Source organism: Microcaecilia unicolor, chromosome 1 (genome assembly GCF_901765095.1).
Source record: "Microcaecilia unicolor chromosome 1, aMicUni1.1, whole genome shotgun sequence".
Lineage (NCBI taxonomy): Eukaryota > Metazoa > Chordata > Amphibia > Gymnophiona > Siphonopidae > Microcaecilia > Microcaecilia unicolor.
In genome coordinates this window covers 495,537,520-495,557,101 of record NC_044031.1, presented here as the reverse complement: position 1 = coordinate 495,557,101, position 19,582 = coordinate 495,537,520, and the positions used below count along the sequence as shown (strand labels likewise).

At 41.9% G+C, this 19,582-nt stretch overlaps 1 protein-coding gene across 2 annotated transcripts in view; it reads left to right on the top strand.

The window, feature by feature from the left end:
* The window catches only part of LOC115460366 (kinesin-like protein KIF20A), a 105,295-nt gene extending 95,229 nt beyond the window's left edge, over window positions 1–10,066 (top strand). For both annotated transcript variants that reach the window (XM_030190149.1, XM_030190150.1), the window contains exons 18-19: window positions 6,965–7,075; window positions 9,627–10,066. In XM_030190149.1, the coding sequence (XP_030046009.1) occupies window positions 6,965–7,075; window positions 9,627–9,887 (372 nt within the window). In that variant the 3' untranslated portion in view covers window positions 9,888–10,066. The remainder of the gene's footprint in view (window positions 1–6,964; window positions 7,076–9,626) is intronic.
* The last annotated feature ends 9,516 nt before the right edge of the window (window positions 10,067–19,582 follow it).

Sequence of the window (19,582 nt, the reverse complement as noted above, 5' to 3'; positions counted from 1 at the left end):
TTGCAGTGAGAAACTGCAGCGGTGAAAGTCCTTAGGAATGAGAATAACAGTAAAAGCATTAAACACATTTTAGGATCACATTACAACTAATGCAAGGCTGTCAGAGGACAGAACAGCGTTCCCTTCAATTTTTGCAACCCAAGTGCATGACCCTGCATTTTTTTTTTTAGCATTTAATCTTAGTTGCCAATTTCTGGACAATTCTTCAAGCTTCACTAAGCTGCAGGAAAAAGGGCCCTGCGGTAGCAGCAGCAGGGACTAGTTTTTTTTCTGTACGCCAGGGCCCTTTTTACCGCATCCAGTAAAATGCCTCCCCCCCCCCCCCCCCCCCCCCCAAAATGACCACACAGTAAGTTAACTCTTACCCTGTGGCCATGCTGTGCTAGAAAAAAAATTTCCAGAGCACCGGAAATGGCATGTGCTCATCCCAGAACTACCACCAGTGGCCACATTGGGCTGGCAGTAGTTCAGAGTTAGCGTGCTGTAAGCCCACGCTGGGCTTTGTAAAAGACCCCCTAGATCCCTCCTCATGCAATCCACACCCTCCAGGTTGTCTACCTTTTTACAGAGTTTAGTATCATCCACAGAGAGACAAACCTTAAGACAGTCCCTTCAAAATATGGCTGACTGGATCTTGATGATTGAAAGGACAAATTGTCCAACTGCATACTTAGATGGTGTGTGGCTTGCCACATTTCCATGGTAAACTTGATGTTCTCAATCAATCCAAGGTTTATTTTGTACATTCCAAGGCAATTTATTATCAGAAATGTGGGATACTATGAAAAGATTTCTTACCAATACATGGTAAGCTGAGATGTTTATTTTTCATGGCACTGGCTATGATGGCTTTATTCAGCATTAACTGGTTCTTTGTTCCATATGCTTCCTTCTTGCTCATCTGCTCTATTGCTTATGATGATGGAGTCAATATGATTGTTTTTTTTTCTATTGGCATTTATTGCAGTGACTAGGTGAACTAGGTTTGCTTAATCTTACTATGTCATCCATGTTCTCTATGTAATACCAACTATTATCTAATCTGGTATGGCGAATGCCATAACAATACACTGTAAGCCACATTGAGCCTGCAAATAGGTGGGAAAATGTGGGATACAAATGCAACAAACAAATAAATAACTCTGAAATGTCTATATGCAAATGCTAGGAGTCTAAGAAATAAGATGGGAGAGTTGGAATATATTGCACTAAATGAAAAATTGGATATAATAGGCATTACTGAGACCTGGTGGAAGGAGGATAACCATTGGGACACTGTCATACCGGGGTACAAAGTATATCGTAGTGATAGGGTGGACCGGACTGGTGGAGGGGTAGCATTGTATATTAACGAGAGCCTTGACTCAGATTACAAATTCAGCAGGACACAAGTCACCTTTGAATCATTGTGGGTTGAAATTCCATGTATAAAAGGTAAAAAAAAACGGTGATAGGAGTGTACTACCGTCCGCCTCGCCAGGACGAGCAGGTAGACGCAGAAATGATAAAAGAAATCAGAGACGCGAACAAAATGGGCAATGTGATAATAATGGGTGACTTCAATTATCCAAATATAGACTGGGTAAATGTAACATCGGGACACGCTACAGAGGTACAATTCCTTGAAATCAAGGACAGCTTTATGGAGCAGCTGGTGCAGGAGCCGACGAGAGAAGGAAAAATTCTAGACTTGGTCCTTAGTGAAGCGCATGATCTGGTGAGGGACGTTATGGTACTGGGGCCGCTTGATAACAGTGATCATAATATGATCAGTTTTGATATCGACCTTGAAGTAACTGTACACAGAAAGTCAAATACGTTAGTATTTAACTTTAAAAAAGGAGACTATGATAAAATGAGAACGGTAAAAAAAAACTTAGGGGGGCAACTGAGAGAGTAAAAACTGTACAACAGGCGTGGACGCTGTTCAAAAATACCATCCTGGAGGCCCAGGCCATACATATTCCGCGAATTAGAAAAGAAAGACGGAAGTCCAAAAGACAGCCGATCTGGTTGAAAAGTGAGGTGAAGGAAGCTATTAGGGCTAAAAGAAACACCTTCAGAAAATGGAAGAAGGAACCGTCTGAAAATAACAAGAAGCAGCATAAGGAGTGTCAATGCAAATGCAAGGTGCAGATAAAGAAGGCCAAGAGGGATTACGAAAAAAAGATAGCATTAGAGGCAAAAAAACATAGTAAAAATGTTTTTCGGTATATTAAAAGCAGTAAGCCAGCAAAAGAATTGGTTGGGCCGCTGGATGACCGAGGGGTAAAAAGGGCGATCAAGGAAGACAAAGACGTAGCAAAGAGACTGAATGAATTCTTTGCTTCGGTCTTCACCGAGGAAGATTTGGGTGGGATACCGGTGTCGGAAATGGTATTTCAAGCAGATGAGTCTGAGAAACTTACTGACTTCACGGTAAACCTTGAGGACGTAATGGGGCAGTTCAGCAAACTGAAGAGTAGCAAATCTCCTGGACCGGATGGTATTCATCCTAGAGTACTGATAGAACTGAAAAATGAGCTTGCGGAGCTACTGCTAGTGATATGCAACTTATCCTTAAAATCGAGCGTGGTACTGGAAGATTGGAGGGTGGCCAATGTAACACCGATTTTTAAAAAAGGCTCCAGGGGAGATCTGGGAAATTATAGACCGGTGAGTCTGACGTCAGTGCTGGGGAAAATGGTAGAGGCTATTATTAAAAACAAAATTACAGAGCACATCCGAGGACATGGATTACTGAGACCGAGTCAGCACGGCTTTTGTGTGGGGAAATCTTGCCTGACCAATTTACTTCAATTCTTTGAAGGAGTAAACAAACGTGGACAAAGGGGAACCGGTTGATATTGTGTATCTTGATTTCCAAAAGGCGTTTGACAAGGTACCTCATGAAAGGCTACAGAGGAAATTGGAGGGTCATGGGTAGGAGGAAATGTCCTATTGTGGATTAAAAACTGGTTGAAGGATAGGAAACAGAGAGTGGGGTTAAATGGGCAGTATTCACAATGGAGAAGGGTAGTTAGTGGGGTTCCTCAGGGGTCTGTGCTAGGACCGCTGCTTTTTAATATATTTTTAAATGATTTAGAGATGGGAGTAACTAGCGAGGTAATTAAATTTGCTGATGACACAAAGTTATTCAAAGTTGTTAAATCGCGACAGGATTGTGAAAAATTACAAGAGGAGCTTAGGAGACTGGGAGACTGGGCGGCTAAATGGCAGATGACGTTTAATGTGAGCAAGTGCAAGGTGATGCATGTGGGAAAAAAGAACCCGAATTATAGCTACGTCATGCAAGGTTCCACGTTAGGAGTTACGGACCAAGAAAGGGATCTGGGTGTTGTTGTCGATAATACACTGAAACCTTCTGCTCAGTGTGCTGCTGCGGCTAGGAAAGGGAATAGAATGTTGGGTATTATTAGGAAAGGTATGGAAAACAGGTGTGAGGATGTTTTATTGCTGTTGTATCGCTCCAGGGTGCAACCGCACCTTGAGTATTGTGTTCAATTCTGGTCGCCGCATCTCAAGAAAGATATAGTAGAATTGGAAAAGGTGCAGAGAAGGGCGACTAAAATGATAGCGGGGATGGGACGACTTCCCTATGAAGAAAAATTAAGGAGGCTAGGGCTATTCAGCTTGGAGAAGAGACGGCTGAGGGGAGACATGATAGAGGCATATAAAATAATGAGTGGAGTGGAACAGGTGGATGTGAAGCGTCTGTTCACGCTTTCCAAAAATACTAGGACTAAGGGGCATGCGATGAAACTACAGTGTAGTAAATTTAAAACAAATCGGAGAAAAAGTTTTTTTCACCCAACGTATAATTAAACTCTGGAATTGTTGCCGGAGAAAGTGGTGAATGCGGTTAGCTTAGCAGAGTTTAAAAAGGGGTTGGACGGTTTCCTAAGGACAAGTCCATAAACCGCTACTAAATGGACTTGGGAAAAATCCAAAATTCCAGGAATAACATGTATAGAATGTTTGTACGTTTGGGAAGCTTGCCAGGTGCCCTTGGCCTGGATTGGCCGCTGTCGTGGACAGGATGCTGGGCTCGATGGACCCTTGGTCTTTTCCCAGTATGGCATTACTTATGTACTTATAACTAATCACATAAGTCATGGGTCTAATTTTTGGGATAGTCACTTGGATCCCCCTTTGGAAAAAGTGTTTTTCCTGTTAGCTGTTTTGGTGCTTTCCAGTATCATCTTTATGCTGATGACACCCAGCTATATCTCTCCACACCAGACATCACCGCGGAGACCCAGGCCAAGGTATCGGCCTGCTTATCCGACATTGCTGCATGGATGTCCAACCGCCACCTGAAACTGAACATGTCCAAGACCGAGCTTATCATCTTTCCACCAAAACCCACTTCTCCTCTTTCTCCACTCTATCTGTTGATGGCACCCTCATCCTCCCCGTTTCATTTGCCCGCAACCTCGGAGTCATCTTCGACTCCTCCCTCTCCTTCTCTGCGCATATCCAGCAGATAGCCAAGACCTGTCGCTTCTTTCTCTTTAACATCAGCAAAATTCGCCCTTTCCTCTCTGAGCACACCACCCGTACTCTCGTCCACGCTCTCATTACCTCTCACCTTGACTATTGCAACCTACTCCTTACTGGCCTCCCACTTAGCCATCTGTCCCCCCTTCAATCTGTTCAGAACTCTGCTGCACGTCTTATATTCCGCCTGAACCGATATACTCATATCACCCCTCTTCTCAGGTCACTTCACTGGCTTCCAATCAGATACCGCATACAGTTCAAGCTTCTCCTTCTTACCTACAAATGCACTCAGTCTGCAGCCCCTCATTACCTCTCTACCCTCATTTCCCCTTACGTTCCCGCCCATATCCTCCGCTCACAGGACAAATCCCTCCTCTCAGTACCCTTCTCCACCACCGCCAACTCCAGGCTCTGCTCATTCTGCCTCACCTCACCCTATGTTTGGAATAAACTTCCTGAGCCCTTACGCCAAGCCCCCTCCCTACCCATCTTCAAATCCTTGCTCAAAGCCCACCTCTTCAATGTTGCTTTCGGCACCTAACCTTTATACCTTTCAGGAAATCTAGACTGCCCCTATTTGACTGACTGTAGATTTGTCCTTTAGATTGTAAGCTCCTTTGAGCAGGGACTGTCCTTCTATGTTAAATTGTACAGCGCTGCGTAACCCTAGTAGCGCTTTAGAAATGTCAAGTAGTAGTAGTAGTAACTTGGTAGACTAATAACTGAGCTAAAAATTAGACGCACTGTCTTGAACTGGGCTCTTTTTATGCTGTATGTCAACTTGATCATTTTATAACTTTGCCTTTTCCAAGTTCTCCTGTATGCAGGGTAGTATTCGCTTGATTAGACTATACGAAGTTCTCATATAAGTTTCTGCAGAATGTTTGTTTCAGCTTTAGTTGGTGGTATTATCACTTTTTTTTTCTAGTTCTACATGGTACTGTTTTGGATTCTCACTAAACAGCTGATTTTTCTTTTGTGTTTTCTTCATATCTTTGCAGTTTTTGTGACTTCAGCTGTTACTTTAAATTTATTACTGCAGCATATGAATTTAAGGTCTTGTTCTGTTAATGCAGCTTGTTATAGTTTGGGTCTCTCTCATTATCTTGGTCTTTTTAGATACCATCTGTCAGGGACACCTGCTCAGAATGATTTTTATTTTTCCATCAATGCATTTTTTTCCAAGGAGTTCTTTTTCTTCCTCTGTCCCTTCATCATTATTGGTAAAACTTCTCTCAGTAGTCATTTTTGCTGCACAGTATTGAATTTGATTTAGTTTCTGTGAAATCAATAGATTGTCCCATTTATACAAATTATAGCCTTATTCATCTATCATACTCCTTTCCTACAGGTGTTTAAATTCAACTTTGGGTAATATTTCCCTCTCCTCAAACCCAGCATATTTATTTCTAAATAGACAAAGAGGTCAGTCGTTAATTCCTCCACCTTGGATCTTTCTCTCTTTTTTTTTCTCTTCAGTTGACAGCTTGTTTTTCATTTACCTTCCACTTGCAGTTCTGAATCTGCTCTTTCCATCACCAGTTCATAGTACTCTATTCTGGGATGCTTTCTGGATCCCTTCTTTCTTTATCAGCCCTTCTACTTGTGCTCCTTTCTGGATCCCTTGCTCCTCCTGTCTCATCCTTTCTTCTGATACTTCTTTTTAAGCCCTTTCACTGTTCCAGCCTTTCCCTTTTTGAGGTTTTTTCAGGATATACCTTATGCTCCCACCTAGATTTCCCCTCTCTCCATTTCATTTTGTACAGAAGCCCTCTACTGTTAAAATAACTCTAATATATATATTTTCTTTGATCTTTAAAATGTGTATTCTTAAAATTTGCATCTTTGCTTTTTGCAACTTTTCCTTGGCAATATTCCTCTTTCCTCCAATTTTTGGCCAACTTTCCTAGTATATCCGCATGATTTAGATATAGGGTATGTAGCATAAAGGAGCAGTACATTATCTATTTTATCTGCAGGAATCCACTTAATTGTAGTTAATCCTCATAACTTTCTCATTAACTTCTGCGGTTTATCTCCTGTTATAGTGGGTCCATGAAACAGTTTACTGTGGCCTTTATCTGAAGCAGGGGTGTTATCTTCATCCACAGTGTCTACATTATCACTATGGCCATCTAGACACAGTGGGTAAGCTATGGGTGAGCACTTTTTTTTTTGTCCTGAGTGACAGGCAGCTAGTATATACTCTACCTTTTCTTTTCAATGATATCTCAACTGTAGTTCCAGGATTGTTGGATGACAACATCCATATACATTAATCCTGCAATCTACGGAAAACAGCTGTTACAGGTGAGCAACTTTATTTGGACAACTGATTCCTGTATATAGTCTGTTTTTTTGATATGCCTACAGACAATTCTGAAACAAGTGAATAGGAACTAAGTCATTGTAACATGGAATATTTTACTTTGATTAAAAACCATGTTTATTTTCTTGGTAGCTTATAAAATCCTTGCAAGCACAGATAAAGAGTATAAAAGATGAAAGCGATCAAGCAATCAGCAAAACAAATGAGGAGAATACAGCACTGAAACAGTTGATAATACTGAAGGTATTGTGTCTTGTACAGTTTTTTTTTTCATTTTATGGATGAACAAGAGGGTAGATCAGTATCAAAATATTGGACATAGCTTATTTTAATATGCGAAAATCTGATTCATGCTCTTCAGCTTTTCACATTTGTTTGTCTCAAGAGGAAACAGACTAAGACCTGTGACAGCCCACTGTGTGGGTATAAATAGGCAGACTGGTTGGACCACATGGTACTTTTCTGCCAACATCTGCCTACTTGCCATGTCAGTTGTAAAGGGGCATACAGTGTGATGAGGGAGAGGGCTTTTTGCTAGGGTCATTTCCTATACAAATTAGTGTAGTACTTTCACTTTTGCAAACTTTTTTTGCAATAAAGATCATTAGCTACATCAATTACTATTAAATAGTAGATGAAAAAGTCTTATCTGTGAGCTTCCAATTGCTCAGTTTTTTTGCAAGTTCTGTTTTTTTATCTGTTACATTTCTTGTTTTACTTTGAGAAGCAGAGATGTACATATTTATTGCTTACTGAGAGCACCCAGTGAATCACAAAAAATTACAAAAATTTTGTTCACACCACGGGAGGAGGTTGGGCCAAGACCTATTATTGATATACGGTGATCTCTCAAAAGCAATTCCAGCAATTTGGCTGATTATCACCTGTCTGAGGTCTTCCCCACCCCCCTCCATTTATTTTTCTGCATATCTGTTTTGATCAGATCTGCTTATTCTATTGTTGTCTAAAAAGTAAGTCATATATCATATAGATAAATTGATCAGCACACAGTATAAGCAGTCCATAACATCCTTATAGATAAAACATGGAATCATATTCAGGTGATCAATGACCAAGTCTTACATACCTTTTAGAAACTCAGATAATCCCCTGGAGTTGAAAATTTCTTCAGCTGAAAATTTGAGGTACTGGGTTTCAGATGGTGATTTTTTTTTTTTTTTTTTACTTCAGCTTCATAAAGAAATCTCATTTAAGAACATAGGCCAACTCCAAGAGTCTGTCTAGTCCAGTATCCTGCTTCCAATAGTGGCCAGTCCAGGTCACAAGTACTTGACAGAGGAGTCTCTAGCTAGCAGAACCTCCTGTAAAGAATAGACCTGTTTTGGAATGTGCTGGATCAGGTGGTGGTGCAATTATTACAGACCTGAATTCTGAAGTGACTTGACAGAATGTTAAACCAAATTTTAAAAGAAACAAGAAGCCAGGGTCTCAAGGCTGGTATGATCATTTTTACATCAAGCTAAAACAAATGTGGGCTGCTGTATTTTAAATACATAGTAACATAGTAGGTGATGGCAGAAAAAGACCTGTACGGTTCATCCAGTCTGCCCAACAAGATAAACTCATATGCGCTACTTTATATGTATACCTGACCTTGATTTGTATCTACCATTTTCAGGGCACAGACTGTAGAAGTCTGCCCAGTACTAGCCCCGCCTCCCAATCTGCTTTACAAGTTCTAGGGATTGTGTTTAAATGATGGTAAAAGCTGGCTGGCTCAACAGTTTGTATTTGCTTTCCTTTATGTTTAAGGGGGACCGTGATTTCAGTCTAATACAATGTTGAGAAACATTTTTATCATTGATTAACTTAGTATGAATAACATAAGATGAGCATCACACTTGTGACAAAAGACTAATGCCATTCATGTACAGGGAGAGCCCTTTTAATGTGGAGGAGCAGCACTAGCCAGATAAATGGATGCAGAATATACATTCCTAAATGAACTTGTAGTCTTTGGGATTTGGTTTAAACAGGCATATAGTGACTTTCAGTAGTTAGTGCAACTTGTAAGTAGACTATGAGTCATTGTTGCTATGTTTTCGTGGGAAAATAATCAAATTTTAAATAACTAAGTGGCATTAAACACAGCCTGCACCAAACTTGAAATGTAGGCATGAAATGTCAACTGTGAATTATACCTTCTATTCTTTCTTTCAGGTTTGAGGTAGTTTGGAAGCTTATAAGATTATTCAAGGGGCCATAAAAGTAATTGAAGGTTTTAAATTCTTAGTTTGTGGCTTCAGGATTAGGTTATTACTTTTCCTTAACCAGTTCATGGCAAGTTGAAGAAATCTAACTTCTCCTTAGATTCTCTATAATACCAAGTCCCAGTGTATTTGCATATCGACATACAATTCAAATTTTAGACCAGATCCGTTTTTCCAAAGGCTGCACTTCAATATTAAACAAGAGGGAAAATTCATGCCTCCTATTCTCCATCCCTTTGTGCCCCTCCCCCCCCAAAAAAATGCATTTATCAGCTTTCTAATTTTTAGGCATGCCTCTCTTTATAAAATAAGTTCCTGTTTAATGGCAGCAAAGGCAAGGAGATATATGGCTGTAGATAATGCAGATACATTGGATAGAAAAAAAAAAGCCCAGATCTTGGTGTCAAGACAACTGAAACTGAAATCTGTGGAAGGAAATATAGACATCTGGGGCTGAGATGTGAGGTTTATAGAATACTTTTGTGTAACATTGCACTAGGATGTTGCCTGAAGCATAATCCCATTGGTGGTTATGCATTTATATTTTAAAATTTATTTTGTAGGATCAGGAAATCCAGGGACTACAGGGCTGCGTAGGACACATTGGTGAGCTACAAGCTATGGTGTCTGAACTTCAAGGCAAACAGAACGAAAGTGGAAAGTGTTCATCTTTAGTAGATGTTAAACAACCAAAATCAAAGAGAGGGCTGTTTTCAAATTTCAAATCTACAGTAACTCGCAGTCCTAAAAGTCTGAAAGGCCAAGGGAAGTCTGAAGAAGCATCTACTCCTTCTAGAAAACAGTCTTTATTGCGTAAAATGTAAATTTTGGGCTTGTGGTACTTTATCGGGAAATAAGGTTTCATACTAAATAGACATTTGCAAAAGATTCATATGCTACAGCTCAGGTACAGTCTGCCCTTTCTGCAATAAATCAGTATATGTTCTAATCTATTCTTTAATGGATGAATCGCGTTTGCACTTCTGTAACTGTTTTAAATGTGTTCTTGTAAAAATAAAATTTATTGATCTTTGTTATATTTAACTTTTAGTCTTAAGGAATTGTTATTTAAATAAAGTTAAAAATGGAAGCAGTGAGACCTAGTATACAGTTTTAAAAAAATAGTAAATATTACCTAAATGTTAATAGAAGAGAAGGTACGAGAGCACTAAGGTAGGTCTTGTAAAATCTTGGACCTGTATTTGAATCACCCCTTACAGAGACTGATGAAGAAAAATGTTATAAAAGACTAGTAAAAAAAAGGCCCGTTTCTGCCTTTGATGAAACGGGCCCTAGCTAGCACCAGACTCCCTTCCCCTCCCTTTACAGTTGTGTCCCTGGTGGTCTAGAGGTACCTGTTCAGTCGGGGCAGGAAAGAAAGACCCCCTCTTTTCTGCCCGTAGTGGTGCTGGTAGGTGCCTTGCTGCATCGTGTGGGATTCCTGCTCTCGGCGTTTCAAAATGGCTGCCGAGAGTTGAAGTCTCGCGAGGCAACTTCAACTCTCGGTGGCCATTTTGAATCGCTGTGAGCCGGACTCAGACACGATGTTGCCGGGCAGCAGCGCTCCGGGCAGGAAACCGGGGGTTCCTTCGTTCCTGGCCGTGCGAACAGGTACTGCTAGACCACCAGGGATAGTGGCATAAGGGGAGGGGAGGTGACAAGGGGTAGGGAAGGTGATGAGGGGAAGAGTTTGCTACCGGGTGCAGGGCGGTACGTTGAAAGGGGCGGTGCGATGGGGTGAAAGGGGGCGGGGTGATGGGCACGTTGTCGGCTGCAGGTATTTTTTGGAAGGGGAGGTTTCCCTACTGCTCCCCGTGCGTTGTTTTGCCTCGCCCTCGACGTCATCACCTGTGATGTGAGGGCAGGGCATGCAGACATGAGTGAGTGTTGTGGCTTCATCACCTTGAAGTTACGAACTGGTGTGTGTGCCTGCAGTGACATCAGTGTCCTCAGAACGTTGAGGGTGCGTTTTATTATAGTAGATGAGCAGTTGGTATGGAATAGTCCATACAGTCAGAGATGCTCTGTGCTTGTTCTGTGCCTTTTATGAATTCAGATAACTGCCTTTGCCTCATCCCATTGGGAGGTTGTTCTATGAATTCACCACCCTTTTCATCTAGAAATTTGTCCTTACGTTACTTCAGAGCCTACCCTCTTTCACCCTGTCCTGTAATCCCCTGATTCTACAGCTTCTTGTCTATTCAAAAGGCCCATTTCCTGTGCAATTTATACTGTGGAGATATATAAATTCACCATCATATGGCCCTTGTTCCACCTTTTCTTTGAGTATAAATATGGGGTATAGATTTAGATGACCATGACCATTTTAGTAGCCAAATTCTGGACCAACTCCTCCTGCTTTCGCTCCTTCTAAAGATGTGATCTCGAATTACATACAGTACTTGACTCTAAATGAAGTCTCAGAAGAGATTTACACAGAAGCATTATTACTTTTACCTTATGGCCTTCTGTTTGGCAAACCTAAGGTCATCAGACACAATAACGTTCACATACCGCTTGTTTCATGCAGAGAAATTCTTCATCCCATATACCAGTGATTCCCAAACTGGATCTGGACCCTAAATGAGGTCACAGGAGAGGATAGGGGAGCAGAATACTGGGATTTGAAAATTATATACCAAGATTCTCAACCTAGTCCTTGGGACACACTATACCAGATATGCATAAGAAATTTGTATGCACCAGTTCTGTTGTATGCAAATCTGTCATATTCATTATGGATATCCTGTGCTCAAGGACTGGGTTGAGAGCCCCCAATTTATATTGAAACACTGGGCCCTGTGTTGATTACTGCTACTGTTGTCACCATTGCTGTCTTTGAAAAGAACTAGACTAAGGACTAATCTCTGTGGCACACAACAAGCAAAGCTACTTTTCTTCAGTGTGAACACCATTTACCATTATCTTTGTCTCCTACTCAACTGTTTTCTTACTAGTCAATTTAGGTCCTGTACTAAGGGCTCTGTTAATATGTTGCTTATGCAGAGCCATGTCAAAATCTTTGCTGAAATTCAAGAGCACATCATCTAGCATTCTACCCTGATTAAATTCTGGTCACCCAGCCAAAGAAGTTGAAAAAGAGCCATATAATAAAATAGTAAACGACAGCAGATAAAGATCAGCATGGCTCATCCAGTCTGCCCAGAAAGGTGTCTAGAGATGTAAATGCACTCCCTACCCAATCCCCCCCAACATCCCAAAATGAGGTAGAGGGGTTAACCTGCATGAAGTATGAAAGTCATTTAGGTTTTGCTTTGAATGGAAATACCCTATACTTTTATTCTATCCTTTTGCCATATAGGGATGTTTTGTTTATGCCATGTGTCTATCTACCTCTAGTAAAATCATGCTGCCTCAGATCTGTTGGATTCCAGAATCTGCATTGTCCTCTGTTTTAGCGGTGATTTAATTACTACCAAGTTCAGACTATCCAGTCTGTAGTTTCCAGCCACTGCCTCATTCCCATGTTTTCTCAAGTTTAGGCGGTGTCTGTTATGGTGGGGTAATTAACATAAGAACATAACATAAGAATAGCCCTACTGTGTGAGACTTATGGTCCATCTTTTCTAACAGTGGCCAATCCAGGTCACAGGTACCTGGCAGAAACCCAGTGGAGTGAGGAAGCATAGGTGCCCGTGGGTGCTGAACACTCCCAATATTAAATGCCTTCATTGTGTCTAGGAAGCACCCCCCAATCATTTAAAAATGTTGGCACCTGTATGAGAAAGCATTCTGTTTTTGACAGTTCTGTGCAGTCCATTCACAAGAAGTGTACTGCCTAGGTGGCCAGTGGATAAGAGTAAATCTGAAGTATAAAATTGGTTTTGAGATTATTTGCATTAGAGAGTTTGCAAGTCTAAATTCTGAAATACAAAGGCAGTTGCCCTGGTTCCTGTAGGGAAACAGCATTTTCATGTTTATGAAAAAGTTGAGCTTCACAAGCTCATTTTCAATTTTTGAAAAAGCAGAATTTGGATATTTTCTACCAAGTTGGTCTAAAGAGCCAGGGGCTGTGTTGTGGGCATGTTTTGTTTGGGTAAGACTAAGGTGAGCCCGAAGTTCAAGTCTAAATAGTGTGTGAGTTGTTTTTTTTTTTTTTTTAAATCTAGACCTGTTTTAATCTTGTTCAAGTTTAAACAAACAATGCTATGAATGACCACTGGATAGATTAAGGCTTGTAGAACTGAAACTGAAAGGAGTTACTAGATGCTATGACATCATCAAGTATTATGGGCATACCCAACAGAACAGCAAGCAGCTCCCAGGAGTAGCCTAGTGGTCTGTCCAGTGGACTAAACAGGTGCACCCAGGTCCAAATCCTGCTCTAACTAGTACAGTTGTGATGAAATTGTGAGCCTTCCAAAATCTTTTCTAATTCGCTATATCTTGAGAGAGGGCTACCAGAATTGCACGCAGTACTTGAGGTGAGGTTGCACTATGGAATGATTCAGAGGCATTGTAATCTTCATCTTATTTTCCATCCCTTTCCTAATAATTCCTAGCAGCGTATTGGCTTTTTGGGCCACCACCACAATGGGCAAAAGATTTCAGTGTATTGGCTACAATGACACTGTAGTGGTATTGCTGATCTGCTACTTACCATATTCGGTAAACCATAGCCCAGAAGCAGAGTTTGTGTAATATAGCAATTATCTGTTGCCATCATTGTCGGGGGGAGGGGATTCACAACAGTGTAAGAAAACAGCACATAACCCAAATTCTTAGGCTCATGGTAATTTCCAAAGAAGCAATGCAAATGTATAATATATATATATATATATATTATTTATTATAGATGATAAAATATAATACTTTAGTGGAAAAAGCAAGCAAACACATAATAAATACCATACGATAACACAAAGGATAAATATATAGATGTCTCACTGAGGATTATTACAAAAATCTGTAAATATATATATACTTCTGACAGTGCTGAAAATTATATTTGAGAACTACAAGCCAAATATATATCAGGCTATAACCATGCCCATGCATCTAGACCAGCATTTGGCAAAAGAGATGATAATCTGACTTCCTCAAACTGTAGAAATAAACCCTGGCTTCTCACCCTGAGACACTTGCTTTGTGGCTGACTTCCGATAGACGCAGGGTCCTGTTTCCAGCAGTAGCTGCAAATGAGCTTGTCATGAGGAAGGTGACAGTTTATCTTGCAGCAGCCTAAGCAGTTGGTCTGTAGCAATGGTAAACAGCCTTGATAATTACCTTACTTCCCTGTAACAAGGCTGTACAGGAAGGGCCAGTCTTTGGCACTTAGGAGAGTATCTCATCAGAATATCTGACCACTTTCAATCTGTGCCAAGTGAATTCCCCTTTCTTTGTCTTCCAAAAGATTTGACGGGAACTCCGTCCCCTGTCCTCAGGTGACTCTTCTAGCCCAGAGCACGCATACCTGCTGTCCGAATGATGGAATCCAGGCCTAAATGATCAAAGAAGGCCATGTTGATCCAGACACTCTCCCTGAGCATGTTGGCACCTTAGCCTAGGGGCCCAAAAATGTTATCACATAGTTGGGCATTATAAATCTGTCCGGTAACCAGTTTCACCCCTGCGCTAATAGTGTCCTTGGTCAGTAAGCGCTGTTCATGGGCTGAGAAAAAAAAATCAGGAGATATCTAAACAGACATTTGTGCCCAAAGAACTCGATAATAGCCCTCTTGCAGCCAGGCTCTCTGCAAGAGGGCAGGGATCCTCCATAAATTAGTAGCCAAATCCCAACCCAAAAGGTCTCACCCCAAATCACGAGCTCACTGCTCCCATATATCCCTTAGGTCCTTGGGTGGAACTAATTGTAGCAGGGCCCAATATGCACCCCAAACACTAATCCCTGTCTCAGAGATGGCATCAAAAAAGGTTTGTAGTTTCACTCCCATGTGCTGTTGAAGCATATTCGCCTCCAAGGAGGTCACGTAATGCTTGACCTGACTATGCAAAATGGTTCTCCCATTCCATCCCAATTTTTTGCTGAAGCACCTCATAGGAAATAAGAGTACCCTACTCCCCCAATAAATGTTCCAATCTACTCACCCCCTGACATTTCCACGATTTACAATGTTGTCCATTCACGGCTGGAAGGAGACATTGCCATGAAGTGGAAACTGATCTGTCACTATGGGATCACCGCCCAAACTCTGTACCAACACCCTCCAAATTACCTGCAATGGGGGAAACAGCATTCCCTTGCTATACTGATGGGGTACTTGAGGGCCAGTGCTGTGCAGTAAGGAGAGAAAAGAAAAGGGGGTATAATAGGCCCGTTCCATATCAAGGGTGTAAAATGGGATTTACCATAGAGCTAGTCCTGTATGTGTCAGAGGAGACATGCCTGATTATATAAATGTAAATTGGGCATTCCTAACCACCCCTGATCCCAGCTACCCAAAAGTAAATAAAACTTTAATTTGGGTTTTTTAAAAGCCCAACAAAATTTGGTGAACAATTGAGTTAAGGTGCGATAGTACTTTTGAAGTAAATAAAGTGGTAGTGTCCGAAGAAGGTAAAGCCCCCGGGGCAAAATTGTCCTATGCAGAAACTGATACACCCCATTAATGACAATAGCAAATCCCTCCACCCTTCCAAACAGTTCTGTGTATGTCTTAACAGATGGGATGCATTAAAGGTATATAGAGGAGACATCCACTGCCAATTGAATGCCCAAATAGACAAAGTGGGGTCCCGCCCATTGCAAGGTAAATCGGGTGTCCCATAATCGACAAACCTGCTCTGAAGAAGGGACAGCTTCCAATTTCCCTAAATTCAGGTGGAAACCCCAAAATCACCATATTCACTAATAATTTCCAACAAAGCTGCTAAAGAATGATTCGGCTGAGAGAGATGAACCAAAATGTCGTCTGTGAAGGCTTCTAACTTAAATTGATGGGGACTGAACTGTATCCCCTGGACAGCCAGAGAGTTCTGTATATCACAAAGTAGGGGGTCTAAAGTTAAGATGAATAGCAAAGGAGACCATTTTCAACCCTGCCGCGTACTCTGCAAGATTGGGAAAAAGACTCTAACCCATTGACCAGGGCCTTCACAATGGATACAAATCTCTCCGAGAACCCGTAGGCTTCCAAAGTTGCAAAAAGAAAATCCCAATTCACATGATCGAAAGCCTTCTCAGCATCGAAACTAATCAATATTAAAGGATATCTTACCTCCTGTGCTGTTCCAAGGATACTGATATCCTCCTGAGATTTTTTGCAGTTGTCCGTCCCTTCTCAAATCCCACTTGGGAATCATGGATCAAAATGGGCAAGATCTGTTCTGATTTGGCTTGGTTTTTGTCAGTAGTTTCAGTTCGACATTCAAGAGTGAGATTGGCTGATAGCCCGGGAGTAAGAGATCCCTCCCTAGTTTTGGTAGTACTTCTATTTGTGCTGTGTTTAACTCAGACAGGATGGCCTCTGCATCTACCATAAGCTTAAAAACATTTACTGTAGGCTGCATTACCTCCTCCCCCAACAATTTGTAGAATTCCATCTGAAAACCATCCTCCCCTCGGGGCTTTCAAGAGGGGACCCTGCTGAATCACTGCGAGTACTTCATCAGGATGGATGGGGGCATACAAACACTCCAGTTTAGAATCATCCAATCTGGGCAGCATCTAGCTGTCCAGATACAAGTGGCCCGGCAACTCCTCGTCTGGCGGGGAAGCTTATAGCTTTTGATAGTACGTCTGGAAGATGCTGCAGATCTCATCAGTGTGAACCCGCTGTCCTGTTAGTGACTTGACTTCCAGAACCCACTTGAGGCCCTCCCTATGTGTGATCAACTGGGCTAAAAGCTGGCCTCCCTTGTTACCATGCTGATAAAGATGATATTTATACTAGGGTAACAATTTAACCGCCCTTGCATGAAGAAACTCATTCAATGCTGTCTGAGTTTCTAGGACTTGTTGTCTTTGAGCCTCTAAATGGGAGCACCTATAACATTTTGGTGTTCATTCCTCAGTTGCTTCTCCAGGCGCAATATATCCCTATCACAGGCCCTCTGGGCATGACTGGCATAGCTAATGATCTCTCCCTTAAGTACTGCTTTGGCTGTCCCCTAATAAATCAGGAGATCACACTGATAATCCCCATTGTGAAATTTATAATCCTTCCAGCTTTGCAGGAGCTTCTTCTGAAACCTCACATCATGATAAAGCTCAAGAAGAAACATCCAATGAGAGCCAACCGTCTGGGCCCTAGAGGGCCACCAACCCACCCAAACCCATGCGTGATCCGAAATTGCATAGGGGCCTATTTCTACTCTGGAGATGCCTGAAAACAAAGATGTGGAAAATAGAAGGTAATCCATACGCGATTGTGTGAAGTGCGTCCGAGAAAGGCGAGCATAGTCTTTGTCAGGTGCAAACCTGCCAGGCATCCATCATATTTAACTGCTGACACAGATTGGGCAAGCTCGACTTATATGTAGGGTGTCCCTCCTTGGATTATGGAACTTATCGAGGTCCAGATCCCATACAGAATTAAAGTCACCACCTGCGATCAAGGGGTAGGCACTGTGTGAGAGCAATAATGTTGTTATCCATCCATAAAGTCCCCAGTCAAAGAAATTAGGGGCATAAAGACTGCACAGCACCAACTCCCTCCTCACTACTGCCACTTGGCTTATCAGGTAACATGTATCTGGATCTGAAGCAAGGCTAGTATCCTATCCACCACCACCTTCTGAAATACTACAGCTACACCCCCTTTTTAGCAGGGACTGCAATACACTCCCCAACCCACCATTGTTTTAACTTTGCACTCTCCTGGTCCATCAAATGTGTCATGTTCCATGTGACTATCATCATGATTATAGTGGAATATAGGAAACGTAGAACATGAACAAATGAATATAAAGATAGGGGAGGCTGTCCCAGCCTAGAACCACCCCCCTTGCAGCCTCCGGTTATGGCAAGCTTCTAAAAAAAACAACAATGGTGCTTTCTGAAAATCCCAGACATTCACCCAAATCCCCCCCCCTTCTGTCCCCCCAACTACACCTAATCCCCCTGCCTATTCTGTTCCCAACCAATCCCCTTGTGAATCATATGCCTTACAGAAGGACTGACATGTAAAATGCCTAACCTACCCAATCACCGATACAACCAGATACGTTCAAATCCTCTACACCAACAGTAAGAAACTCTTCAAATAAACAATTATGCTCAACATCATCTGTCAAAGTGGAATCACCAGATCTGAGAGAGAAAAAAAGGGGGGAGAAATTTTCCCACTCTCACTCCAGCAATGGCCATATGGCGTTTCATTCAGTCAGCTAGGACCCACAGAGGGTGACGAGAATGCAAAGAGCATATACCAGGAGTCTTCCACCACCAGCATGGACATCCTATGTGGATGTTGGTCTTCAAGCATGCTGATCTGACTCCAAATCAAGATCACCAGAAGGTGCAGCATCAAGGTTAAGTCCATCCAAAAAAAGCTGTGCACTCTCCACAGTCTCAAAAATCTGCATACAATTTTGCAAGCATGCTGGATAGAGCAAAGCAAAGTGAATATTATTTTTAAAAAGTTTAGTACATAGGAGTGAAAATCCATGTTGTTTTGTGGCCACATTCATTGAGTAATCTTGAAAACACAGTATTTTCTTCTCTTTATGCAAAACCTGCAAAATGGCAGTTTTATGAGCTAAATTCAACAGCTTAACAATTACCACTCTCGGGCACTTATTCACCAGCTGTTGCGACCCCCAACCTGTGTGCCCTCTCCACTCTATGAAGGCCAAAAGGAAATACAGTGAACTGGAATATTCCTTGGGATGTCTTCTCCTTGGCAGCTGGAGTGAGGGATACCTGCCAATATCCTTTGGTAAGGTCTAGGGTCAAGATGAACTGGGCTCCTAGCCTCTTGATAAGTTAATCAACTCTTGGCATTGGATAAGCCTCCAATTTGGAGAGGGCATTCACCTTCCAGAAATTGAAACAAAACCGGATGCTCCTGTCCAGCTTTGGCACCAGCAGCGTGGGAAATGACCAATTACTGACCTACTCCTCGATGACACACATTTCCAGCATCTCAGCTACTTCTTTTGCCACAACCTTCTGCCGGGCTTCGGGATCTGTTAGGTGCGTTGCTGGACTATTACTCCTAGCTCAGTGATAATATCAGTTGCAAGGTGGGTCTGGCCTGGTCTGGAAAACACATCCCGGTTCAGCAGACCAACTGTTCTAGGTCAGCCTTCTATGAGGCAGAACACTGATCACCAAATGGAACTGGTAGGGACCCAGACTCTGTCAGAACTTCCAGTCCATAGTTGTCCCTTTGGACCAGTGCTGCAGTCACCAGGATCCACTTCTTTAATAATGTGATATGGAAGATCTGTGCCTTATCCCTCTTGTCTGGTTGGGACACCTTGTAATGGACCTGTCTTCTCTGTTATTTCATAAGGTCCTTGCCACTTGCACAATAGTTTGCTTTTTGAGGGCAGGAGAACTAAGGTTGGTAGGTTCTCTGCACTGCCTTCTGGT